The 27,226-nt window shown below is 45.1% G+C and overlaps 1 protein-coding gene across 2 annotated transcripts in view; it reads right to left on the reverse strand.

The window, feature by feature from the left end:
• lrp2a (low density lipoprotein receptor-related protein 2a) overlaps positions 1–27,226 on the reverse strand; it is a 390,094-nt gene that overhangs the window by 128,395 nt on the left and 234,473 nt on the right. For both annotated transcript variants that reach the window (XM_085986489.1, XM_085986488.1), the window contains exons 37-42: positions 17,217–17,456; positions 14,066–14,251; positions 10,629–11,549; positions 9,567–9,732; positions 2,321–2,479; positions 639–928 (exon numbers count right to left, since the gene is read on the reverse strand). In XM_085986489.1, the coding sequence (XP_085842615.1) occupies positions 639–928; positions 2,321–2,479; positions 9,567–9,732; positions 10,629–11,549; positions 14,066–14,251; positions 17,217–17,456 (1,962 nt within the window). The remainder of the gene's footprint in view (positions 1–638; positions 929–2,320; positions 2,480–9,566; positions 9,733–10,628; positions 11,550–14,065; positions 14,252–17,216; positions 17,457–27,226) is intronic.

Below are 27,226 nucleotides of genomic sequence, written 5' to 3' on the forward strand. Positions count from 1 at the left end.
GCCACCAGCCCGTTTAGCTGGGGAAACCACAGATTGGAGACCAAGCCTGGCCCTCGTTTTCGAGTTTCTTCGAGTTATTTTTTTTTTCTTGCTCCTGGCTTCGACCTTCGTCTGAGGAATCGATCCCCTTGAGGTGCTGCCGAATTGCAGGTAAGTTCGTTTCTAACTCGTCGCCACTGTTAGATCCGTGTGTTAATGGAGACACGGAATGCAGAAGTTGATTTAACAAGTGTTTACTGAACAAAGTCTGGAGGTGAACTAACAACACAAGACGCTACACAGGCTTATATACCCGAGTGGTCACTACTGGTACTACAGTATACAGGGGCTTCAAAAACATAGTTCCTCTTAAAGGTACATACACTACAGAGATTAATAGATTTTTGTTAGGTAAGGGAATCAAAGGATATGGAGCAAAAGCAGGTAAATGAGGTTGAGGTACAGATCAGCCATGATCTAATTGATTGGTGGAACAGGCTCGAGAAGCTGAATGACCTACTTCAGTCCTGATCTTCCTATGTTCCTGTTTGCATAAGTTGTGTTCTCAAGGGAAGGTTTGAATGTAGAATTGAAAGAGATTAATCTTATGTCACTTTATAGCCTATTATTCAAATGCTTTAGGTAGGAATAGTCAGTACCTGTAGTACAGATGTGACTGCAGCCTCCATTAAATCGATCGCATGGATTACTACATTGTTCCTGCTTCTTGTCAGACATGATGTGGATATCCATTGGACGATGTGGAAGGTTTTGTATCATCACAGTCTGGTCTGACCCATCAAGCTTATTGACCCGGTAGATGCTTCTCGTGTTCCAGTCTGTCCAGTAGAGATACTCATCATAGAGGGTCACTGCAAATGGGTAAATTGCAGTGCTAACAATCACCTCACGGTCTGTACCTGTAAGACTACTGCGTTCAATCTTCCGTCTGAAATAGAATATCATTGAATGTTGCAGAAAATATTGATTATTTAAAACTAACATTTTCAAATAACTCTCATACACTGTGGGCCGCTTAGAGTAGTAAACGCACGGAAACCATTGGAGACAAATTTGAAAATATGTAACCACTGAAGTGCAAAAACAAAGCACAGAGTTACGATCATAAATAATTACACAATGGAAAGGTGATTTTTTAAAAATTTGTTTGACTGTATTTGTTGTAACTCAAAGTAATACTGCAAAATTACCTAACCAATCGTCAGCGCATCTCAAGCAATGGCTTATATTCTTGCATCCACACTATTACCTCCGAAGTCCCCAAGGATCTATCTTTAGCTCCTCCTATTTGCCATCTACTTGCTACCCCTTGGCGACATCATTCGCAGACATAGGATCAGCTTGCATATGTATGCTGATAGCACCCACCTATCCATTACCTGCCTTGACACCTTCACTGCCTTTGTAATGTCAGGTTACTTGTCCAACATCCATGGGTCGATTTTAACTCCCAGCGAGTTTCAGGTGGGCATGGGAAAGGGCGAGTATAAAATGCACTCGTGGACCCAGATTTAAGGCCCTGGCTATTTTAACTCTCAGCCTCATCTGTGTGCTGCCAGTCAGCTGCTCACCTGAAAGCTGCAGCTGGCCCGAAGACGGGAGTGGGAGGCAGTCAGCCACCACCAAAGGACGGCTCACCTGCAAGAAGTTAAGTCGCAGGATAGGTGTTTGGGAAGGTCTTGCAGGAGGGAAGGTGGGAGGGCAGAATCTGGGTAGGGGAATCCCCCAGAAACCATTCACCCTCTCCTTCAAATAAGGGTGGTACAGATCATTACCTTAAATTGAAAGCATCACAAGAGCTCCCAGGGATGTGGGCATTCTTCTCCATGGTTGTGTATTGGTGGTGACATACTAGCTGGACATTAGAAAACAAATTCCTTTTCAGTTTATATAGGGCACAACACATTATGCACAGTGGTCCGAGGGACAACATGGAAGCAATTAATGTCCTCCTGGTTTGGTGGTTCAAGTGGCTTACTCTCACTCTAGAAATATATATTCTTAAATTGACAATCTCACTTAGAGTGATCACAAAGATGGGTGTTGCGGCAAATGGAAATTGAAATTTTACACTGTTGCAGTGAATGGTGCTCTTCTGTGGTTGCAGTAAAAGCACAATGTTGGAGCAGAGTAGCAGAATGAGCTAACTGATGCTGTACCTGACCTGATGTTAATACTAGGTGCTTGAAATGGTGGAGTGTTACAATTCACAATGTTAATATGAGCACAAAAAACTTAAAATTAAATCTGAATAACTTGTAAATAAGGATATAAGAAACATTAAATGGAAGGAAAGGAATAAACATAATTATAAACATACAGAGAAGCATCAGCCCAGTAGAGTTTCCGATCTTCATAGTCCATTGTCAGTCCATTTGGCCATACTAGGCTGGTATTTATAATTGGCATACGAAAGCTTCCTCCTAGTGTTGCTCGTTCTATCTTAGGATTAGCTCCCCAATCAGTCCAATACACATACCTGTTAGAGAAACATATAATCAATCAAGGTGATCACAAATGTTCTGTACCTTGAGTATACTGCCATTTTAATACAATATAAAAGACACAAGGGAGATTTGCCTGGGCCTGGACCTGGGCCCAAGTGCAATGGTTTGCCTGGGTGCAGCATGAGTCAACAAACTGGGTTGCTTGGAGCTTACACCTGAAAGGAATCTGCTCAATTTTCTTTTATTTAAATTAATGGAGGAAAATCGGGCAAGTTCCTTTACAGGCATGTACTCCGACCCAGCCGATTATGTGATATTCACTGCACCCAGGTGATCCAGTGCACAAGCCCAGGAAAATTTCCTCTACAATGTACTAACTTTAAGCTCCCAATTTTGCCTTGAAAAAATCCTGAATGGAGAGAGGCGACAGAGTGAGTAAATGCATCAAGCATTGTTCCAAGGGCCTGGCTGCAGTGCAGGAAAACATTTTAATGGCCTCACCACGATTGCCAAAGTAAGACATACGTTCACATTTCTCTTGCTCTCTGCATTGCTCTGCGCCGCTTTACCTTAGACCAGTATTCCCCTTCCCATTTTTCCCCTCCAATCATGACAGGACACTTCACTGCACCTCCTTCTGCACATTCAAAATCTGCTGCTGTCCTCACAACTACTTCATCCTCTTGGCTACACTTGCTGCTTCATTCTCTCATTATGCACACTATGGTAAGCTGCCTCAGACAACCCTTAGTTACTTGAAAACCCTTCGACAGGGTAGTCTAAAGCACTTCCACTCTCTTGCAGGAAAAGCTGGCACAAATGAAGGGAAAGTACAAGACCAAGAGGAGATCTTGCCTCTACACTGCAGACACTGACACCAATGGAAAAGGCTGCCATCAACATCATTGGCAGAGAAAGGACAAGCAGCAGTGAAGATGACCAGACTGGAGGCCAGACATAGCTGGAAGTTTGGGCATTTTCCCTTCCTTTTTTCTTTCTATTGAACTCTCTCTCTCACAATCACAGCATGACAATCTGGCAATCCATTGTGTTGCCACTCATCTGCTACTGTTTATCCTTGCCATCATGTTCTAACCCTGGTCTTTCTCCCCTCTTTGAAGGTACATCAGATGACTCGGACCTTGCAGTGCGCAGATTGAGTGCCCTCACCTTTCCAAGCACCAGCACAGAAATCAGCTACCCGCGTGGTACAGAGAGCGAGTTAGAGAGGTCTGCTTTTGGTGATTCACCAAGCACAAGTAAGCAGGAGCAAGTGCAAGTAGAAAGGGCAGCACAGGAAACAGCTCACTGGAAGACAAGCTTGAGTCCTAGATTTCATGAAGAGGACAGAGGTGCAGACTTCAGGGGCCCAGTTGTTAGAGCAATTTTCTTTTTAAGTGCACCAGCAATTGCTCAATGCATTGGACTGCCTGCCAGCGAATTTCTGCTATATATCAGAGTGTGTGGAGGAGTCCACGACCAACATGTGTGGGGTTCTGGCACATGGCACCAACACAGTGCGATCAACCATGGAGCGTGTGGTCACCTCAGTGGACGTCGCATCTGAGCCCACCCTGCAGGCGTCTGTACCACCAGTAAAAGCATTTCTCAGGGATGCTAATACTAAGGCCGTGCAGGCTCTGGGCCCCACTATCCCCTCTGCCCTGGTCAGGCTGGAGACCAAATGGATAGTGACTTCAGTTACATCCCAGATCTCCTGTGGTCTGCTCTCCTGCAGATCAGTGGGAATGTAGGGTCAGTCGTGCAACGGGATTGGAATGTGTTACCCTCTCTCAGGGTAACAGCACATCTGGACTCTCACCACCTAGGGGTTACCAACTGCGAGCATCTCAAGAGCCTTTGATCAAGCCACAGTAGCTTTCCACCTCCCATGCTGCAGTCACTGGGGTAGCAGCTCATAGGAGCATGAGTGTAGGTAAGAGAGCACTTAAGAAAGGCACGAGGGGCTCACACCAGGGTGACAGTGTCAGGCATTTGTTTAAGGCTGTAAAATAATAATCTTATTTGATATCTTTGTGTGCAATGAGTGTTCTGCAGTAGCTGGCGACCCTGCAATGTTAGTTAACATGACATTCAATGTTGGTCTTTGGGCATATGCCATTTATTTGAGGGTGGAAAGATTGGGACAGGTGTTGGAGATGACTTAAAGCAGGGAAACAGAGATCATTCTGCTGCTGCGTTCTTCAGTAAGCTGCTGCCGAAGAGTTCTACAGGCAATTGTTGGAGTTCTCCCACATTGTTTTAAAATTTGTTCATGGGAGGAGGATGTCGCTGGCAAGGCCAGCATTTAATGCCCATCCCGAATTGCCCTCGAAAAGGTGGTGATGAGCTGCCTGCTTGAACCACTGCAGTCCATGTGGTGAAGGTACTTCAAAAGTGCTGTTGGGGAGGGAGTCCCAGGATTTTAATCCAGCGACTATGAAGGAACTGCGATATATTTCCAAGTCAAGATGGTGCGCGACTTGGAGGGGTACTTGGAGGTGATGGTAATCCCATGCGCCTGCTGCCCTCATCTTTCTAGGCGGTAGATGTCGTGGGTTTGGGAGGTGCTGTAGCAGAAGCCTTGGTAACTTGCTGCAGTGCATCTTGTAGATGGTACACACTGCAACCACGGTGCGCCGGTGGTGGAGGGGGTGAATGTTTACGGTGGTGGATGGGGTGCCAACCAGCAGGCCGCTTTGTCCTGGATGGTGTTGAGCTTCTTGAGTGTTGTTGGAGCTGCACTCATTCAGGCAAGTAGAGAGTATTCCATCACACTCCAGACTTGTACCATATAGATGGTGGAAAGGCTTTGGGGAGTCAAGAAGTGAGTCACTCACCACAGAATACCCAGCCTCTGACCTGCTCTTATAGCCACAGTATTTATGTGGCTGGTCCAGTTAAGTTTCTGGTCAATGGTGACTCCCAGGATGTTGATGGTGGGGGATTCGATGATGGTAATGCCGTTGAATGTCAAGGGGTGGTGGTTAGACTCTCTCTTGTTGGAGAAAGTCATTGCCTGGCACTTGTGCGGCGCAAATGTTACTCGTCACTTATCAGCCCAAGCCTGAATGTCGTCCAGGTCTTGGTGCACGGGGGTATGGACTACTCCATTATCTGAGTTGCAGCAAATGGAACTGAATACTGTGCAATCATCAGTGAACATCCCCACTTCTGACCTTATGATGGAGGGAAGATCATTGATGAAGCAGCAGAAGATGGATGGGCCTAGAACACTGCCCTGAGGAACTCCTGCAACGATGTCCTGGGGCTAAGATGATTGGCCTCCAATAACCACAACCATCTTCCTTTGTGCCAAGTATGACTCCAGCCAGTGGAGAGTTTCCTCCCGATTCTCATTGACTTTAATTTTACTAGGGCTCCTTGATGCCACACTCTGTCAAATGCTGCCTTGATGTCAAGGGCAGTCACGCTCACCTCACCTCTGAAATTCAGCTCTTTTGTTCATGTTTAGACCAAGGTTGTAATGAGGTCTGGAGCATCGGTGAGCAGATTATTAATGAGTAAGTGGCGCTTGACAGCACTGTTGCTGACACCTTCCATCACTTTGCTGATGATTGAGAGTAGACGGATGAGGCTGTAATTGGCTGGATTGGATTTGTCCTGTTTTTTGTGGACAGGACATACTTGAGCAATTTTCCACATTGTCGAGTAGATGTCAGTGTTGTAGCTGTACTGTAACAGCTGGCTAGAGGCGCAGCTAGTTCTGGAGCACAAGACTTCAGCGCAACAGCTGGGATGTTGTCAGGGCCCATGGCCTTTGCTGTATCCAGTGCGCTCAGCCGTTTCTTGATATCATGTGGAGTGAATCGAATTGGGCTGAAGACTGGCTTCTGTGATGGTGGAGACCTCAGGAAGAGGCCGAGATAGATCATCCACTCGGCACTTCTGGCTAAAGATGGTTAATTCCTCACTATCCTCTATGTCAACTGTGTCCTCTCCCTCATCATGCTGAAGGTCCTCATCCAATGGCAGCTGCATTTGTTGTCTCTGTTGCACAGCAAAGTTATTCTGCATCGTACGGGTCACTCTTTGTGGGCTTTATTGCAGGAAGCCACCAGACCAGTCTAGTCAGCAGAATAATTTGAGGACTTCAAGGGTCTGCTTGATTACAGCTCTATTTGACCCATGGATCTGATTGTAACACAGGTCTGTATGGATCATGGGTTCTCAAGAGGAGTCATGAACCAAGAATGCAGAGGGTAGCCTTTGTCCCCAAGCAACCAGCCTCTCACGTGCAGGGGCAAAGAGTGGGGAAATAGAGGATTGCTGTAATATAAAAGCATTATGACAGCTCCCAGGAAAGTGGCTGCAGATTTGTATGAAGGGCTGCTTGTGATCACACAAATTGTACATTAACGGAATGGAAGCTTTTGTTATTCATGGCAACAATGGGGTCATGTGAAGGAGACTGCAGGGCGATATAGGTGCAGGCAATGATATACTGGACTTGGGAATGCTGTAATCTGTGCAAGCCCCAAAGCCCTATCCTGTTGCTTCTAGATGTCCATGGGGAAAGTAATGAAAAACATGCCATCAGTCACCTGCTTAATACAAGCATGAACGTCAGACTGACACAGATTCATAGAAACTTACTACACAGGAGGAGACCATTCGGCCTATCATGTCTGTGCCAGCTGAAAAAGAGCTATCCACCCTAATCCCACTTTCCAGCTCTTGGTCTGTAGCCCCGTAGGCACTTCAAGTGCATATCCAAGTACTTTTTAAATGCAATGAGGGTTTCTGCCTCTATCACCCTTTCAGGCAGTGAATTCCAGACCCCCACCACCCTCTGGGTGAAAAAAGTTCTCCTTACCTCCCCTCTAATCCTCTAAATCTATGCACGCTGGCTATTGGCCCTCCTGCCAAGGAAAATAGGTCCTTCCTATTCACTCTATGTAGGCCTCTCATAATTTTATACACCTCAATTAAATCTCCCCTCAGCCTCCTCTGTTTCAAAGAAAACATCAGCCTATCCATTATTTCCTCATAGCTAAAATTCTCCAGTCCTGGCAACATCCTCCTAAATCTCCTCTGTACCCTCTCTAGTACAATCACAGCTTTCCTGTAATGTGGTGCCCAGAACTGTATACAGTACTCTAGCTGTTGTCTAACTAGTTTTTTATACAGTTCAAGCATAACCTCCCTGCGCTTATATTCTATGCCTCGGCTAATAAAGAAAAGTAATCCGTATGCCTTCTTAACCACCTTATCTACCTATCCTGCTACCTTCAGGGATCTCTGGACATGCACTCCAAGATTCCTCTGTTCCTTTACGCTTCTCAGTATCTTACCATTTATTGTATATTCCCTTGCCTTGTTAACCCTTCCCAAATACATTACCTCACACTTCTCCGGATTGAATTCCATTTGCCACTTTTCTGCCCACCTGACCAGTCCATTGATATCTTCCTGCAGTGTACAGCGTTCTTCCTCACTATCAACCACATGGCCAATTTTTGTATCATCTGCAAACTTCTTAATCATGTCCCCTACAATGAAGTCTAAATCATTGATATACACCAGAAAAAGCAAGGACCTAGTACTAAGCCCTGCAGAACCCCACTGGAAACAGCCTTCCAGTCACAAAAACACCCGTCGACCATTGCCCTTTGCTTCCTGCCACTGAGCCAATTTTGGATCCAACCTGCCACTTTCCCTTGGATCCCATGGGCTTTTACTTTTCTGTCCAGTCTGCCATGTGGGACCTTGTCAAAAGCTTTGCTAAAATCCATGTTACTGATATCTCCTGTGGTAGCCTGGAAGGAGCTAGAGGGGAAGAAGTCCAGGGCTGCAGTGACCTTGACGGCAACAGGCAACAATGTGCTAAGTGTGGTAGTTGGTTGCAGGTCTTGTTGCAGGAGGTGACAACTCTGTGGCGTGCCCCTTGAAAAAGTGCAGCCTTCTTATGCACTATTCAGCAAAGAACTGCTGGTATGTTGTCCTTAACCAATAAACTGTGTTTGGAGTGTAATGATTCCTGCAAGCAGACCTCCTTCTATTTGCTTATCGTACAGCTGCAGCTCTGTTTGCCCATCCTCCTGCTGCTCCTCCTCTCGTCAGCGAATTGCCAGATGAACTCTTAAGATAAAAGTGCATCACCAGAAGCCTTTTAAAGGTTTCAACGGTTCTACAGCCACAACAAGCACCTTGAAGTGATCTAAATAGCCAAAACCCACTAATACAAGCAAAATGTCTCCCAAGTGTGATCACTTTTCTGCGTTTTACCCAATAGTACCTGAGGATCCCTTTAAATATCACCATAAATGGCCGCCTCCTGACTTGTACCGCTCATGGTTTGTGGGCAGGTTGAGGAACTAGCAGTAGCAACACGGGCAGAGACAAAAATGGCATTGGGGTTTTGACCAGGTCCTTCGACCTCAATTTGCATATATTGATTAGGCCCCCCCTTTCAGTTTCTAGTGGGAACTCTGGCTACTTAAATCGAAGTCAACCCAAAATCTGGAACAGGCAGATAGCCGGCGGTAAAGTCAGCAGTTCCGTTTCATACACGATTTTGGTCTTGCTATCATCCTGCTTTTAGGTGAAGTGTGACAAAAATCACCATCATTATTTCTTCATATAAGACTGACATTCTAATTAGTCATCCAGAAGTTACAGTTCATATTCGCAAACAGGAGCATCACTGGCCCCTTATACCTATTTGTAGCAGTTAATAAAACTGAATGAACATGATTTTGCTCACCTTTTTCACCATAAATATTATTAATCTAAAATAGCCAGCCCACCATTTCACTGAATTCCTAAAAAGCAGGACATGACAGCAGCATTATCTGACTTTCCTTTCTCACCATAATGAACTTTCGCAATAGCCAGAAATCTGGTCATTCCTAGTCTGGCTGCTCTAAGTCCTCCCACTCGACCCTGTACATGTTGTACACCTAGATTGGCTCCTGCTCTGCTCTTGGTTTGTCTGTCCAATATGATATTTGCACTTGGTTGCTGGATAAAAGCCATTAGAACTTACTTAGAATTAATTTCAATAGGTATCAAAAGGTAAAAAGATATCAAGATAGCTTGTGACAGGAACAGAATAATAAAGTCTTCAGTTTTAATCTACAGTTTGATCAAGCTTACCCTCTGCAAGGATCCAGTACGATAGCTCTTGGCCTCGGAACATTCGCGATGATTGTGCGATTACTGCCATCCACCCTTATGGAGTTGATTGTCTGATTCAAATAATCACTATAATAAATCCTCTTGTTAATCCAGTCATAGGCAATTCCATCAGGAGCACCCAAGCCTCGGAACAAATATTTATATGTATTATGTAATAGTTTAAAATATGCAGTCACTGATGTATCAAAGTAAAAAAGTGTGTTTTGCTTGTCTAGTAACCAGCATTAACCTGGGTTCAAGTCGTGCATTCCTAGAACCTGCTTTAAATTTCTTAAGTAATAACAAGCAATTCTAATAGCTAAATAAAATGATCCAATGCTGGAATAGGGAATCCTGAGCTAATTAAGCCACATATGTTCTACCCTATATTTCAGGGTAGAATTCATTAGGCCACTAATTCTAGCTTTAAAATTCACACAATGAACACCAGTGATAACAGTTAATCAAATTAGTTATAAGGCTCCATTTTAGAATCAGTAATATTGATGTTGTTCTTGTTGTGATAGCAAGATCAATTTTTTATTGAATTTAAAATATTTACAATAATGGCTTGTCCATTATCTGCTGTAACTATAACAGTCTGATAACATGATTGTTAACAATTCTGAATTCTACATTGGACCCATGCATGGCACCGAAATAACAACTTACATTTATATAGTGCCATTAATGTAAATAAATGTCCCAAAGTGATTTACGGAGGCATTAACAAATTTAAAAAAATGGACAATGAGCCATAGATGGGTACATTAGGAGGGGTGAGCAAAGGAGAGAGAAGTGGAAAGATGGAAGGGTTTAGGGAAAGAATTCCAGAGTATGGGGCCTAGACAGCTAAAGGCACAGCCACCAATGGTAGGGCAAAGGGAGGGGCGATGCACAGGCGGCCAGAGTCAAAGGAACAGAGAGTTCAGGAACTTTTATCTACCATGGGATCTGCTGGTTCTTGGGATCTTGTATTCAATTTAAGTGTGGTCTAACTAATAGTTATATTACTGTCTGTAAAGTGATTGTTGTATTTACCTGTCACCACCTGCGTAGGAGAAGCAGAAGTTTCATCAAGATTGATGTAGCTGATTTTGCTGCGTCCTGGGCCAAAGCTTTGTGAGAAATAAATTCTGTTGTCACTGCTGTCATAGTCAAGTGCCACCGCAGTCCGCCATATATTTACTGCAGAGAAGGGCAGCGTGTGGTCAGTATTATCCAGGTGAAGACTACGAATGGAGTCTTCTGTTGCATAGATCAAATAATCATTAGTGACGATCGTGCACTGTTTGCCATCAGCATCCAATCTGCCATGGGCACATCCACATTTTGGCACTTCAAAATCAGGCAATGCAAAACAAAATTGCGTACATTCTCCATTAAGCTCCAAACAGGGATTATTGTTAACTTGCTGGGGTGATGTTGGTTGAATCTTTTTATCAAACATAACCACATCCCTTAACAAGTTCAAGTTGTCTCGGATAACAGAAGGTTGGTCCACATTTCTAGGTTCTTTACTTGCACGTAAAACCTTCTTCATGTTTCTGTCCACCCAAATCATACTGTTTTCAAAGATGGTGATTCCAAATGGAGTTGGATAGCGGCTACCATAGCGAATTATTTCATGTTCATCACCATCAGGTGAGATCCTAGCAATCAGGTCGAGGGAGTCATCAATCCAGTAGATGTAGTCATTTGTGTAGTCAACAGTCAGACCTCGTGGCATGACAATACCATCATCCACCAAGACAGTTCTGTTGGAGCCATCAAGGAAAGCACGTTCAATTTTGGGATTCTGCCCGTAGTCAGCCCAGAAGATATATCGGAGCTTTGGATTTACTACAATGTGTCTAGGCAGATCCACTGTGGTTTTGATGAGAACTCGACGAAAGGTGGTGTTCAAGCGAAGAATTTCAATGTAAGTTTCAGTTAGGAAAGCATTTGTGAAATAGAGGTTGCCTGTATTACATAAAAAAAACAAATATCATTCCTTTCAAAGGATAAACAGCTGGTTCTATAATATAACCTATATATGGTTAGGGTTGAATTGCAGACTTGTATATGGTATTGAATCAGTTTGGGGTCCAGTATATTTATCAGGGTGGTGCAACTACAAGTCCACATACAAGATAAAACCAGTGAGTGCTTATATTCATCCCTGATCATTTTAGTTACTTTTACAATATGTACAAGTTTATTTTTTCCTTGCTTTGTGAAATATAGCAGAGGCTACATTTAGATGATTAATGCCCAGCTGAAGAAGGTACTTGTAATGAAGAAAATTAGGTATATGTCACTGAGGGCAAAAGTAACAGGTAATTAAGACTGTTGTTAAGCTAAAATTCCTGTTCAGAAGAGTATGATGCAGAGTCAGCAGACCTGAGTCACACTGCATGCACAGAGCTTCACTCTCCAGACGACTAATTTTTAGTGTTAAAAGAACTTTTCTCCCAAAAGTAAAAATTGACTGCTGGGGGACTTTTAAAATGTTTCATACCAAGCACACCAAATGCGAAACCCATGTACCGTGAGACTATCTGCTAGCGGTGGTCTCACGCCTCCCGGTTTCAGTATGCTTGGGATCAGATCAATTCCACTGCCACTTTTGCACTGATGGTGACATAGGAATTTTCAGTTTATATGGATGCCAGTTTCTAGAAATACAGGGTGGTAAAGGAACTTGTCTTCTTATAAAAGTTTGATCTAAAATGCAAAATTCAAATCCAAAATCTGAATTCTGAAACAAATTGCATAACTGGTATCTTGCAATTTTAGGACTGCCATTATCTAAAGAAATAAGAAAAAATTAATTACCTGTGAGCACAGAATCTAGTAATTTGATCTAGAGATCATAAACTACAAAAGGGAAGCTTGAGCCGATTATAACTACACAGATGTTTACCAACTTCCAATCATTTAGAGGGATTTTATACAGAAATGTTATGAAGTAGTTTTATTCAGGGTTTCATCCATTTAGTGTGGCTCTGGACTTTGTTATTAATCAAAAGATAGAAATTAGTGTGTTATCACTTTAGAAAAAGCCTTACCAAACTACTACAGGAAACTTTGGTTTATCCGGAGGTTGTATGTCCGGAATACTCGATCCAACGGCAAAAATCAGGAGCCGTTTTCTATAAGTTTTTTTAGTTCTCGTTCTTTTTTTTTCCCCAGTCAGGCACTGCAAGATCTGTAGCTATAGCAACAGCTTCAGCTAGAGATGCTTGCAGCTGCAGCCAACTCTTTAGAAGCTGTTGCTAAGCAACAGTGTTTGTTGTCAGATACGGAGATGAAAACCTCTGTATGCTTCAACATTAACTTTGTATGTCCGGCAGTTTTGATAGATCGGCAACACGCCGGTCCCGTCGGTGCCGGATATCACAAAGTTTCCTGTAGTATGTATCAACAGGTTTTTGATCTCTCTTATTTGGCAGTTATCTAAGTTATTTTCTTCTGTATTTAAAGGAGTGACATAATGGCCCTGAAATCGTGGACGGCGGCGTAGCCAAGGAGTACGCCACCGTCATCTGAATGAAATCCGCACTTACCTCGTGTGAACCCCCTTTCTTGAAGTTGCTTTCAAATGCTGCAGAGTTGTGCACAGCATAGTGGCCCACAGATTCCAGGGGTGCACCGTTGTGCGTATGCAAACCTGGGATCACGTGGGGCGGTGCTCCTTTCACTTCCTGACTCTGAGCCCATCAGGAAACAGCGGAGATTGCTGATTTGCCCACAACTCATTTAAAATAATTTAGCAGCTAGAAATGCTATTTTATTAATACATTCTGATCATTGCAATCGTATTTATTACACAAACCAAGATTATAATACACAAACCTATAATTAGTCTCCTCTATTAGACTAATTAACTTTTGATTAATTTAAATAATCTAAAATCGAGAGTTTAAATATCTGATCAACATGAGGAAATCATGAAAGTGAATTAAATCCAATCTAAATAGAAATTGGGAAATAATTAAACCAAAACTACAAAAGGCTTTTAGGCAGCAAAGAGGCCCTGTTTCAAACTCAAACAAATTAAAGTTTCTTTCCAAGTTTGTATCCGCTCAGACATGAACCAGTGCCTCACTGTAGAATAAACTAATACAATTTTCTCATCCCCCTCCCCTTACACTGTGCAACAGGCTCCTGTGCCTTTTTGCACCAGACGTGAATATTTTCAGGGTAATTGATGTGCAGTCAGTGGGAAATTGATTTGAATGGGTAGGTGAAACGTGCAGCAAAGCCGATGCGCAGTCAGAACTGGACAGATCGCAAGTTTGGGATTTAGCGCATATGCGGAAATCTCGAACTTGCAATTTCAAAGGCGCTATGATGCTGTATGAGATTACGGTTTGTAATAAACTAATCATTAAATCCTCATTCTCCTTTAGTAAATATATTTTCCTTAATACAACACACAGAAATTGAAGGTGATTACTATAAACTTGGAAGATATAAACTTGATCGGCCCTGACCTGCCACCCAATCCACTGCAATTCCTCGAATACCATTCTGACCAATTCCTGAAACTACAATGTTTTGGAAGGAAGATCCATCAGGTTTAATTCTCCGGATAGCATTCCTTGAAGCTATGGTACTGAAGTCACACCAGTAAATAAACCCTGAAGATATGTGCACATCTACATGCAGGACAAAGCGACCTAAAGGGAAACAAAAAAAACTTCCTCTAAGTACACCATTCCTGGTTTTTAAAATAAGAATATTCTGTATTTCTGAATAGAAACTAACAATATGAAAACATTTTTGGAATGAGTTGCGAGGTGGATATCCAACCCAAATATTCTGAAATTACTTAATATTTAAACATGTAAAATACCCATCAGCTGTAAATGCCATAGAATTATGGACATTTTGTTAATAGTTTTCAAGCAGATTGTGGTTAGTATCCATTTAATATTAAATCCTTTATGGGAATTTAATGAGGATTTTTTTTATGTTAAATACTAAATTGCACAATTTCAGGTTAAAATGACATCAACTGCGCGTGCCTTCGGATTATACATTCATATATTTGTAGTTGTTAACTGCACCCAGATTTGGTTTCACACTCATAAAATGTGTCAAATTTACACAAACTATAGTTAAAGTAATGAATCTGAGGTTCAGTAGTTCATATCATTAATTTTACAATAAAACTGTTGTGGTCAAATGTTACTCACATCTTACCACTTTTCTCGATGCTGCTCCAGAGAATCGAACATTGGTGCGTGCTGCAGGCAGGAATACCTGATCGTGATATTTTTGAGAGATGATTAATTCCCACACACAGCATGCGGCAGTGTTTAATCTCCCCAAGCAGCAGCAGCATCCGATAGGATGCAGGAGCTGTGGTAAAAGGTGAAGCATGGAAGACTGGCTCCATTAACTGGGGTGAACAGTGACAGCATAAACTACAGGAGGGAGAAGAAGCGTTCCAATGTGAACCAGGGAAGGAAACAAGTGCCGGCGTGAATGGTGAGTGGGAGAGAAAGAAGAGCGCCAGTGTGAACTAGTGAGAATAGGAGGAATGGGGGGGGGGAAAGGGAGCAAGAAGAGTTGCCAGCATGAACTGGAGGAGGAAGAGTTGCCAGCATGAACTGGAGGAGGAAGAGTTGCCAGCATGAACTGGAGGAGGAAGAGTTGCCAGCATGAACTGGAGGAGGAAGAGTTGCCAGCACGAACTGGAGGAGGAAGAGTTGCCAGCATGAACTGGAGGAGGAAGAGTTGCCAGCATGAACTGGAGGAGGAAGAGTTGCCAGCATGAACTGGAGGAGGAAGAGTTGCCAGCATGAACTGGAGGAGGAAGAGTTGCCAGCATGAACTGGAGGAAGAAGAGTTGCCAGCATGAACTGGAGGAGGAAGAGTTGCCAGCATGAACTGGAGGAAGAGTTGCCAGCATGAACTGGAGGAAGAAGAGATGCCAGCGTGAACTGGAGGAAGAAGAGTTGCCAGCATGAACTGGGGGAGGAAGATTTGCCAGCATGAACTGGAGGAAGAAGAGATGCCAGCATGAACTGGAGGAAGACGAATTGCCAGCATGAACTGGAGGAAGAAGAGTTGCCAGCATGAACTGGAGGAGGAAAAGTTGCCAGCGTGAACTGGAAGAAGAAGAGTTGCCAGCGTGAACTGGAGGAAGAAGAGATGCCAGCGTGAACTGGAGGAAGAAGAGTTGCCAGCATGAACTGGAGGAAGACGAGTTGCCAGCATGAACTGGAGGAGGAAGAGTTGCCAGCATGAACTGGAGGAGGAAGAGTTGCCAGCATGAACTGGAGGAGGAAGAGTTGCCAGCATGAACTGGAGGAGGAAGAGTTGCCAGCATGAACTGGAGGAGGAAGAGTTGCCAGCATGAACTGGAGGAGGAAGAGTTGCCAGCATGAACTGGAGGAGGAAGAGTTGCCAGCATGAACTGGAGGAGGAAGAGTTGCCAGCATGAACTGGAGGAGGAAGAGTTGCCAGCATGAACTGGAGGAAGAGTTGCCAGCATGAACTGGAGGAGGAAGAGTTGCCAGCATGAACTGGAGGAAGAGTTGCCAGCATGAACTGGAGGAAGAAGAGTTGCCAGCATGAACTGGAGGAGGAAGGGTTGCCAGCATGAACTGGAGGAGGAAGAGTTGCCAGCATGAACTGGAGGAGGAAGAGTTGCCTCCATGAACTGGAGGAGGAAGAGTTGCCAGCATGAACTGGAGGAAGAGTTGCCAGCATGAACTAGAGGAAGAAGAGTTGCCAGCATGAACTGGAGGAGGAAGAGTTGCCAGCATGAACTGGAGGAGGAAGAGTTGCCAGCATGAACTGGAGGAGGAAGAGTTGCCAGCATGAACTGGAGGAGGAAGAGTTGCCAGCATGAACTGGAGGAGGAAGAGTTGCCAGCATGAACTGGAAGAAGAGTTGCCAGCATGAACTGGAGGAAGGAGAGTTGCCAGCATGAGCTGGAGGAAGGGGAGTTGCCAGCATGAACTGCAGAAGGGGAAGTGGAGAAGAGTGCCAGCAAGAACTGGGAAAGTAGGAGAAAAGTGTCAACATGAATGAGGGAGAAAGAGGGAGTAAAATGTCACTGTGAACTAGGGGAGAGGAGAGGAAGTAGAGTGGCTCCATAAACTCAGAATGGAGGTAGGAAATTCATAAACAATTTTAAAACAATTCAACAATTAAATTAAGCGACAGAATACCAGTATATATCCTGCAATTTCTCTGAGAAATGAGGGGATATCCTTGTAATTTTTGCCACCACCTTCCCCAATTTTCCAATGTGGAATTCATTACACCTCAGTTGTTTTTTTACTATATTTATTCAAGTGTTTGGTAGAATTCCTTTACATAAATGATATTAATGAAGACTTGCTGTTACTAATTAGCCTTTAATAAAGTATAGTGTAACACACAAGTAAAGCACATCCAGGGTAGATTTGTCATGGTATAATGAAGTACCACCTGTCCTTAAAACATTTTCTTATATTGTTTTGGCAGGGTGTGGGTCACAGTAAAACTATTTTAATATAGTTTGTAAAGCATGACAGAACTTCTTTTATTGGATAATTAGGAATTTCTACTAGAAAATGTTTCTGTGATGTACTTAGTGTGAAATTTCTATTCACAGCCCATTTTACTATCGAAAATTAGGATACTTACCAAAGCCACCCACAGGTACCATGGCTTCTGAATGGTCATTCTTATCCAGGTTGAAACCTCGGATAACAGTCAGCTGGGACACAATCACAAATGAGTCAAAAGATGAGCAGGTCTTGTTGTCTAGGTTCATGCGGTAGCCTGTAGTACAAGCACAAGTGTATGCTCCATAGGGTCTGGGCAGGCAGAGTTGTTCGCATGCTCCAACATTGTTGCTACAGCCATTGGAGGAACCAGCTGACTCTAAGAGACATTGAAAACAAAATACATGAAGGTAGAACAAACTTGCATTTATGTAACACTTTATCAGGGTGTCCCAAAGCTTCATAACCAATGAATTACTTTTGAAGCATAGTCACTGTTATATAGGCAACTAATTTGCACATGATAACCTCCCACAGCCAACAAATAACTGATTACCAATTAATCTGTGAAACATAAAGATTGATACAATCAATGCTTTTCAAAGAGATTTTAAAAAATATTTTAAGTCTTGCTTTGGCAATCCAGTATTACCATAGAACCTGCTGTATAAATCACAACTCTGAACTCATTTTTACACCTATTATAAGGAGCAACTTCTATACCAGTTCATCTTATCATCAGATTGACACAGATCTCACCTGAAAGAAATATTTTACCTTTTGCAATAAGCATTTCTCATTTTTCTGCTTGAGCTATAAACACTTTATACGCGTAGATTTCGTATTTTCTTATAAGGTAATTGGTGTCCAGTGCGATAAAGTAGTCCTCGGCTGGCCGCTTCGGGAGCGGTAATTAAAGGGAATGCTTTTCAGTTAGTGCAACCTTTGCACCAGTCTGGTGCCTGCGCAAAGTTTTTAATGTTTCATTGGTGCAAGATATCCAAGCCCTCCACTTTGAGTGTGTGTTTGGGGCTGTAATGGCAGTCGCCCAGGTCACCTTGCAAAACAGAACCGATAACAACTAGCTTGTGTCGCATCATTGGCCCTTCCCTTTAAGCGAGGGAAGCAGCCTCTGATGAAAGAGTGCCGTTTACAATGTGTTCAAAATTGTTTAGTGCTCTGCTGCTAACGCCCCGCTCTCGGACTTTAGCGCCCTAAGAGAAGTGGTTAGCGCTTGATTTAGCGCTCCACTGCCCTCTTGGAGTGCTAAAACTGAATTTCGAGGGAGGTGAGAACGATTAGCGTCTGGTGCTAATTCTTCAACTTTTAAAGTATTAGCGCCCCAAACGGGGCTATACCGAATTTCTCCCCCTTAGATTTTTTTTTCTTCATTATGGGTGGTGTAATAACAGGACGAAGCCAGAAGTCTCATGAATTTAATTCTGGTTGATGCTGAAAGTTAGAAGAAATTGGATGGGTCCCAATGGCCAAGCCACAAATTTCTCATAGTATGTTTCAGCAGTCCTGGTTTAGCAAGTAATGCTTACTGTGCAATTATATTCCTGTGTACAATGAACAGAGTTCCAGGTGACAACAAGGCGATTACTGTGTGGGGCTTCACTGCTGAAGTTCTGTGACTATTAACGTGGAGCTGCAATAGCTAACATTTCTGGCACAAATCTGGAAATACAGCTTAAGCTCTAGCAACTCTGGCACGACTCCAGTCATACTCTTGTAGAGAACTGACAAGACAGCCACTTCTCTTTGATTTTCCACAAGGTTCACTCTGGCATGGAATAGGCTATCAGAGCTAAGTTTACCGGTTAGTATGGGGGAAAAATTCAGTTGTTTGCGCCTCCCATTAGCGCCTTAAGAGGGCGCTAATGGGGCGCGAAGCAACTAGCGCCCGGGCGCAGCGACGTTTGCGCCGCTCGCGAAATTAACTAGACATTTTGCAGCGGCGCTAAACACTACCTGATGTGCCTCAATAAATCCGAGACTCGATGTTAGCGAAACAAAACAAGGCTTTTATTGACTTAGAAGGTAACACACAGAGGAGAATGTATCTTCCATCCAGAGGTCTGCCGTACTGGATGTGCTGCAGGCTGGGCCAGCTTACATAGGAGCCAGGTATGGGCGGAGCCCTACACACAGTACAATACAATGGAAATGAAACTGAAACCAACCACAGTCACAGGCAGAGAAATACTGATGAGTGATGAATGGAATATTTTATCACACTACCGCCACGATCTCCTGCGCCGGCAGATTGTGATGTCAGTCGAGTGCGCAACGTCCCGTTAGCGGCCCGGACCGGAAATTGAGTGGTGCCCCCTGCCTTACCGCCTGCCGCTAGCAACGACAGGTTGAGGGGAGCGTTATGCTGTCAGAAAGGGACTAGGGGAGTGCTATTTAAAGGCGACCGCTTCCTGCCTTTTCTTGTCGGTGACATTTTTGCACCACGCATTCTGAGAGAGAGAGAGAGAGAGAGAGAGAGAGACTGACTTCTGGAGAGATTCAACGCTGTGTGAAGGAGTTTTGAGTACTGAGTAGCACTTTGCAGGTTTATTTTGATTTGCCCTTCCTTGCTTCGCCAGCGTTGAGGTAGCGCCTCACTCCTCGGCCTTTGCGCCTTAAGACAGGTGTGAAGCGCCTGATTTAGCGCTCCAATCACCTCCAGGGGCGATAAAAGCCAAGTTTGCTGTCGGAGGCGGTAATTAGCGCCAGGCACTAAACTTTGCGCATGGCCGATAATGGCGCCCCAAACGGGGCGATACTGAATTTCCCCCCCTATAACTTTGCTCAATGCCTACACTTACACTAAAATTAATTTTAACTGGTAAAGCATGGCTTTACATTAGGGCACCCAAGCACAAAAACAAAAGTCTGCAAATTCTGCACATCTTTTTAAGAGGATGGAAGTGCAGTCAGATAGGCCTTTAACCCACTACTTTGGCCTGCCATTGACTCTATCCAAAATCCCAGAGATGGGCTAATTTAAATATTTGGCTTGGATACTCACGCATGTGGGTGTTCATGCCGCATTTGACAGAGTGTGCTATCAAGGAGACCTAGTAAAACTGAAGTCAATGGGAATCGGGGGGGGGGAAACGCTCCACTGGCTGGAATCATACCTTGCACAAAGGAAGATGGTTGTGGTGGTTCAAGGTCAACCATCACAGCCCCAGGACATCGCTGCAGGAGTTGCTCAGGGCAGTGTACTAGGCCCAACCATCTTCAGCTGCTTCATCAATGACCTTCCCTCCAACATAAGGTCAGAAATGGGGATGTTCGCTGATGACTGCACAGTGTTCAGCACCATTCACAACTGCTCAGATAATGAAGCAGTCCATGCCCGCATGCAACAAGACCTGTACGACATTCAGGCTTGCGCTGATAAGTGGCAGGTAACGTTCGCACCACAGAAGTGCCAGGCAATGACTATCTCCAACAAGCAAGAGTCTAACCACCTCCCCTTGACATTCAACAGTATTACCATCACCGAATCCCCCACCATCAACATCCTGGGGGTCACCATTAACCAGAAACTTAACTGGGCCAGCCACATAAATACTGTGGCAACAAGAGCAGGTCAGAGGCTGGGTATTCTGCGGCGAGTGTCTCACCTCCCGACTCCCCAAAGCCTTTCCACCATCTACAAGGCACAAGTCAGGGGTGTGATGGAATATCCTCCACTTGCCTGGATGAGTGCAGCTCCAAGAACACTCAAGAAGCTCGACTCCATCCAGGGCAAAGCAGCCCACTTGACTGGCAACCCATCCACCACCTTAAACATTCACTCACTCCAACACCGGCGTACCGTGGCTGCAGTATGTACCATCCACAAGATGCACTGCAGCATCGCCAAGGCTACTTCGGCAGCAACCAGGCAAAGCGAAACCAGAGACAGAACAACAAAGAGGAGAACCCACTCTCATCTCCCAAGAACGAGCTCTCTCCCTCACCCTCCCCCAACTCTCGTCTCTCCTCCCGCCCCTCTCTCCTCCCTCCCGCTCTCCTCTCTCCGACCCTCCTCCCTCTCTCTCCTCTCCTCCTCTCTCCTCCTCCCTCTCTCTCCTCTCCCTCTCTCTCTCTCTCTCCTCCTCCCTCTCTCTCTCTCCTCCCCTCTCTCTCTCTCTCTCCTGCTCCCCCTCTCTCTCCTCCCCCTCTCTCTCTCTCGCCTCTCCTCCCCTCTCTCTCTCCTCCCCGCTCTCTCTCGCTCTCCTCCCTCCCCCCTCTCTCTCTCCTCCTCCCTCTCTCTCTCCCCTCCCTCTCTCTCGCTCCCCTCCCCTCTCTCTCTCTCTCCTCCCCCTCTCTCTCTTTCTCCTCCCCTCTCTCTCTCTCTCTCTCTCTCTCCTCCCCCCTCTCCCTCTCTCTCTCTCCTCCCCCCTCTCCCTCTCTCTCTCTCCTCCCCCTCCCTCTCTCTCTCTCCTCCCCCTCCCTCTCTCTCTCTCCTCCCCCCCCTCTCTCTCTCTCCTCCCCCCCTCTCTCTCTCTCCTCCCCCCCTCTCTCTCTCTCCTCCCCCTCTCTCTCTCCTCCCCCCTCTCTCTCTCTCCTCCCCCCTCTCTCTCTCTCTCCTCCCCCCTCTCTCTCTCCTCCCCGCTCTCTCTCTCTCCTCCCCCTCTCTCTCTCTCTCCCCCTCTCTCTCTCTCCTCCCCCCTCTCTCTCTCCTCCCCTCTCTCTCTCTCTCTCCTCCCCCCTCTCTCTCTCTCTCCTCCCCCCTCTCTCTCTCCCCCCCTCTCTCTCTCCTCCCCCCCTCTCTCTCTCCTCCCCCCTCTCTCTCTCCTCCCCCCTCTCTCTCTCCTCCCCCCTCTCTCTCTCTCCTTCCCCCCTCTCTCTCTCTCCTTCCCCCCTCTCTCTCTCTCTCTCCTTCCCCCCTCTCTCTCTCTCTCTCTCTCTCCTCCCCCCTCTCGCTCTCCTCCCCCCTCTCTCTCTCTCTCCTCCTCCCCCCTCTCTCTCTCTCTCTCTCCTCCTCCCCCTCTCTCTCTCCTCCCCCCTTTCCCTCTCTCTCTCTCCTCCCCCCTCTCTCTCTCTCCCCTCCCCCCTCTCTCTCTCTCTCCCCCTCTCTCTCTCCTCCCCTCTCTCTCTCCTCCCCCTCTCTCTCTCCTCCCCCTCTCTCCCCCCCCCTCTCCTCCCCCCTCTCCTCCCCCCTCTCTCTCTCTCTCTCCTCCCCCCTCTCTCCTCCCTCTCTCTCTCTCTCTCCTCCCCCTCTCTCTCTCTCTCTCTCTCCTCCCTCTCTCTCTCTCTCCTCCCTCTCTCTCACAACTAGAAGGACAAGGGCAGCAGGCGCATGGGAACACCACCACCTCCCTGGTGCAAGGGTCAAGGATGTCTCGGAGCAGCTGCAGGGCATTCTGGAGGGGGAGGGTGAACAGCCAGCTGTCGTGGTGCATATAGGTATCAAAGATATAGGTAAAAAATGGGATGAGGTCCTAAAAGCTGAATATAGGGAGTTAGGAGGTAAATTAAAAAATAGGAACTCAAAAGGTAGTAATCTCAGGATTGCTACCAGTGCCACGTGCTAGTCAGAGTAGAAATAGAAGGATATTTCACATGAATACGTGGCTAGAGGAATGGTGCAAGGGGGAGGGATTCAAATACCTGGGATATTGGAACCAGGTCTGGGGGAGGTGGGACCAGTACAAACTGGACGGTTTGCACCTGGGCAGGACTGGGACCAATGTCCTAGGGGGAGTGTTTGCTAGTGTTGTTGGGGAGGGTATAAACTAAAATGGCAGGGGGTTGGGAACCTGTGCAGGGAGACAGAGGAAAGGGAAGCAAGGATAGAAGCAAAAGACAGGAAGGAGAATAGCAAAAGTGGAAGGCAGAGAAATCAAGTGTGTAAATCAAAGAGGGCCACAGTAAATAATAATTCTAAAAGGAATGAGTGTGCTAAAAAAACAAGCCTGAAGGCTTTGTGTCTTAATGCGAGGAGCATTCATAATGTGAGCAAATAGGTGTAAACGGATATGATATAATTGGGATTACAGAGACATGGCTCCAGGGTGACCAAGGCTGGGAATTCAACATCCGGGGTATTCAATATTCAGGAAGGACAGGAAAAAAGGAAAAGGAGGTGGGGTAGCATTGCTGGTTAAAGAGGAGATTAACACAATAGGAAGGAAGGATATTAGCTCTGATGATGTGGAATCTGTATGGGTAGAGATGAGAAATTCCATGGGGCAGAAAATGTTAGTGGGAGTTGTATACAGACCCCCAAACTGTAATGCTGAGGTTGGGGATGGCATAAAACAGGAAATTAGAGACGCGTGCAATAAGGGCACAGCAGTTATCATGGGTGACTTTAATCTACATATAGGATTAATTAGCAATCTTGTTGTGCGAGGCCCCTTGGGCAGGAGCGATCATAATATGATAGAATTCTTCATTAAGATGGAGAGTGAAGTAGTTGACTCAAACTAAGGTCCTGAATTTAAATAAAAGAAACTATGATGGTATGAGGCACGAGTTGGCTAGGATGGATTGGGGAACATTACTTAAAGGGTCGACGGTGGATAGGCAATGGCAAACATTTAAAGATCGCATGGATGAACTACAGAATTTGTTCATCCCTGTCTGGCATAAAAATAAAACAAAAAAGGTGGCGCAACCGTGGCTAACAAGGGAAATTAGGGATAGCTTAAGATCCAAGGAGAGGACATATAAATTGGCCAGAAAAAGCAGCAAACCTGAGGATTGGGAGCAGTTTAGGATTCAGCAAAGGAGGACAAAAGGATTAATTAAGAGGGGGAAAATAGAGTATAAGAGTAAGCTTGAAGGGAACATAAAAACTGACTGTAAAATCTTCTATATATATATATATGTGAAGAGAAAAAGATTGGTGAAATCAAGCGTAGGTCCCTTGCAGTCAGAATCAGGGGAATTTATCATGGGGAACAAAGAAATGGCTGACCAATTAAATACATACTTTGGTTCTGTCTTCACAAAGGAGGACACAAATAACCTCCCAGAGATGTCAGGGAACATAGGGTCTAATGAAAGGGAGGAACTGAATGAAATCAGTATTTGTAGGGAAATGGTGTTAGGGAAATTGACGGGATTAATGGCCGATAAATCCCTAAGGCCTGATAATCTACATCGCAGGGTATTAAGGAAGTGGCCCTAGAAATAGTAGATGCATTGCTGGTCATCTTCCAAAATTCTATAGACTCTGGCACAGTTCCCATGGACTGGAGGGTAGCTAATGTAACCCCACTATTTAAAAAAGGTGGTAGAGAGAAAACGGTAAATTATAGACCAGTAAGCCTGACATCGGTAGTGGAGAAAATGCTAGAGTCCATTATAAAAGATGTAATAGCAGAGCACTTGGAAAACAGTGACCGGATCGGACAAAGTCAAAATGGTTTTACAAAAGGTAAATCATGCTTGACTAATCTACTGGAATTTTTTGAGGATGTAACTGGTAGAATAGATAAGGGGAAACCAGTGGATGTGGTGTATTTGGACTTTCAGAAGGCTTTTGATAGGTCCCGCATAAGAGATTAGCGTGTAAAGTTAAAGCACAAGGGATTGAGGGTAAGGTTCTGACTTGGATAGAGAACTGGTTGGCAGACAGGAAGCAAAGAGTTGGAATAAACGGGTCTTTTTCCGAGTGGCAGGCAGTGACGAGTGGGGTACCGCAGGGATCGGTGCAGGACCCCAGCTATTCACAATATATATTAATGTTCTAGACGAGGGAACTAGATGTAATATCTCCAAGTTTGCAGACGACGCAAAGCTGGGTGGGCGTGTGTGCTGTGAGGAGGATGCCGAGAAACTCCAGTATGATTTGGACAGGTTGGGTGATTGGGCAGATGCATGGCAGATGCAGTATAATGTGGATAAATGCGAGGTTATCCACTTTGGTGGCAAAAACAGGAAGACAGATTATTATCTGAACGGCAATAGATTGGGAAAAGTGGAAGTGCAACGAGACCTGGGTGTCCTTTTGCACCAGTCGCTGAAGGTAAGCATGCAGGTGCAGCAGGCGGTTAAGAAGGCAAATGGTATGTTGGCCTTCATAGTGAGAGGATTTGAGTACAGGAGCAAGGATGTCTTGCTGCAGTTGTACAGGGCCTCGGTGAGACCACACCTTGAGTATTGTGTGCAGTTTTGGTCGCCTTATCTGAGGAAGGATGTTCTTGTCATGGAGCGAGTGCAGCGAAGATTCACCAGACTGATACCTGGGATGGCAAGAATGATGTATGAGGAAAGATTGGGTCGATTGGGCTTATATTCGCTGGAGTTTAGAAGAATGAGAGGGGATCTCATTGGAATTTATAAAATTCTAACAGGACTAGATTCAAGAAGGACGTTCCCAATGGCGGGGGAGTCCAGAACCAGGGGTCACAGTCTAAAGATAAGGGGTAAGCCATTTAGGACAGAGATGAGGAGGAATTTCTTCACCCAGAGAGTGGTGAACCTGTGGAATTCTCTAGTTGAGACCAATTCATTAAATATATTCAAGAAGGAGTTAGATATATTTCTTAAGGCTAAAGGGATCAAGGGATATGGGGAGAAAACAGGGACAGGGTACTGAATTTGGATGATCAGCCATGATCTCATTAAATGGCGGAGCAGGCTCGAGGGGCCAAATGGCCTACTCCTATCTTCTATGTTTCCTAGTTCCCCTCCAAGTCACACACCATCCTGACTTGGAAGTATATCGCCGATCCTTCATCGTCGCTGGGTCAAAATCCTGGAACTCCCTCCCTAACAGCACTGTGGGAGTACCTTCACCACACGGACTGCAGCAGTTCAAGGCGGCGGCTTACCACCACCTTCTCAAGGGCAACTAGGGATGGGCAATAAATGCTGTCCTTGCCAGCGACGCCCACATCCCATATACGAATATAATTTTTTTTATCGTGCAACAGAAGTGCACGTCCCACTGAGAAAGTGGAAGTCAGAGTTGCAGCCTGCTGCTCTAACAGAGGGCACTCAAGGCCCAGAAAGGGCCAAAGAAAAATATCAGAAAGGACGCGACTGCTGCCAATGACAAAGTAGTTACGCATGCGTAGTTCCAATGGTTTTTTTTGTTTGTTCTTGCCGAACTTCCCACAGATTAGTGAAAGGTGAGGGGTGGAAATGTCATGTATTGTGAGGTCTGTAATGTGACTTGAAGGTGATATTAGGATTTTGTCAGCTTGAGAGTTTTATTGTATTCTCGCAGAGTGTGTTTATCGCTATCAGCTCTTTCGTCTGTTGTGGTTTGAACACACGGCTGGTGAATAAAATGCAGGTGCAGGATGTTGGGATTTAATCGGCTGGGAAATGGATCAATGTGAAAGAAAGTAGAGACAATGCAGAGAGATAGATAGAGGAGCGTTAGACAAAGAGACTGGGGAGGAAAACGAGAGGGAGGGCGGAGAAGGAACGCGAGAAGAGAGAGAGAGAGAGAGTGGCAGCGGTGTGATTAATTCATCAGAATGAACTGCTAAAACTTCCAGTACAATTTAACGACAAAATGTGACTCGAAGGTGATATTAGGATGTTGTCAGTTTGAGAGAGTTTTATTGTACTCTTGCCGAGTGTGCTTATCACTTCAGCTCCTCTGTCTGTTGTGGTGAATGTTACTTTTTCAAATTTGGGACCTGACATTTATGCGCAGAATGCTTCTGCACAGCTTCCGGTTCGTTGGCAGCAGTCACTCCGTATCAGAAATATTTGTGAAAGATGCCTCTCAGGGAGCAGAGAGCCAGTCTGGTTCTCTTCCTTCTTGAGGCATTCTTGATCCACAAGGGGATCTATCAGCAGTAACCTAGGCAGAAGTCACCAGACAGCCCAAGAACAGTTGCAGACATACCCCCAAAGTTAGTTAGGGATATAGTGGGGGTGGCCCCAAGAAGCCCCTCCCCTCCCCCTAACTAAATGTAATATGGTGGAGAAGATGCAAGGGGCAGAAACCTGGTGAATCTGGGTTCTGGCCCAAACCTCTGTTGAGATTGCGCCAGTTCCAAAACCCCCACTCCCAACCAGAATTTCTACCTCAAAGCTTTTGCTGTTTTATTTTGAAACAATGATTTTTTATCATGTAATGACATCAGACATCCACTTGGTGGTGCACAACTTCTATTCCTAAAAATGATGATGTTCATGTTTCAACAAGAAACTCTACAAAATAATGGCCCTGAATTTGCAGTCAGAGGC

Source organism: Somniosus microcephalus, chromosome 4 (genome assembly GCF_052327205.1).
Source record: "Somniosus microcephalus isolate GS21.2 chromosome 4, FLI_Smic_1.0, whole genome shotgun sequence".
Classification (NCBI taxonomy): domain Eukaryota; kingdom Metazoa; phylum Chordata; class Chondrichthyes; order Squaliformes; family Somniosidae; genus Somniosus; species Somniosus microcephalus.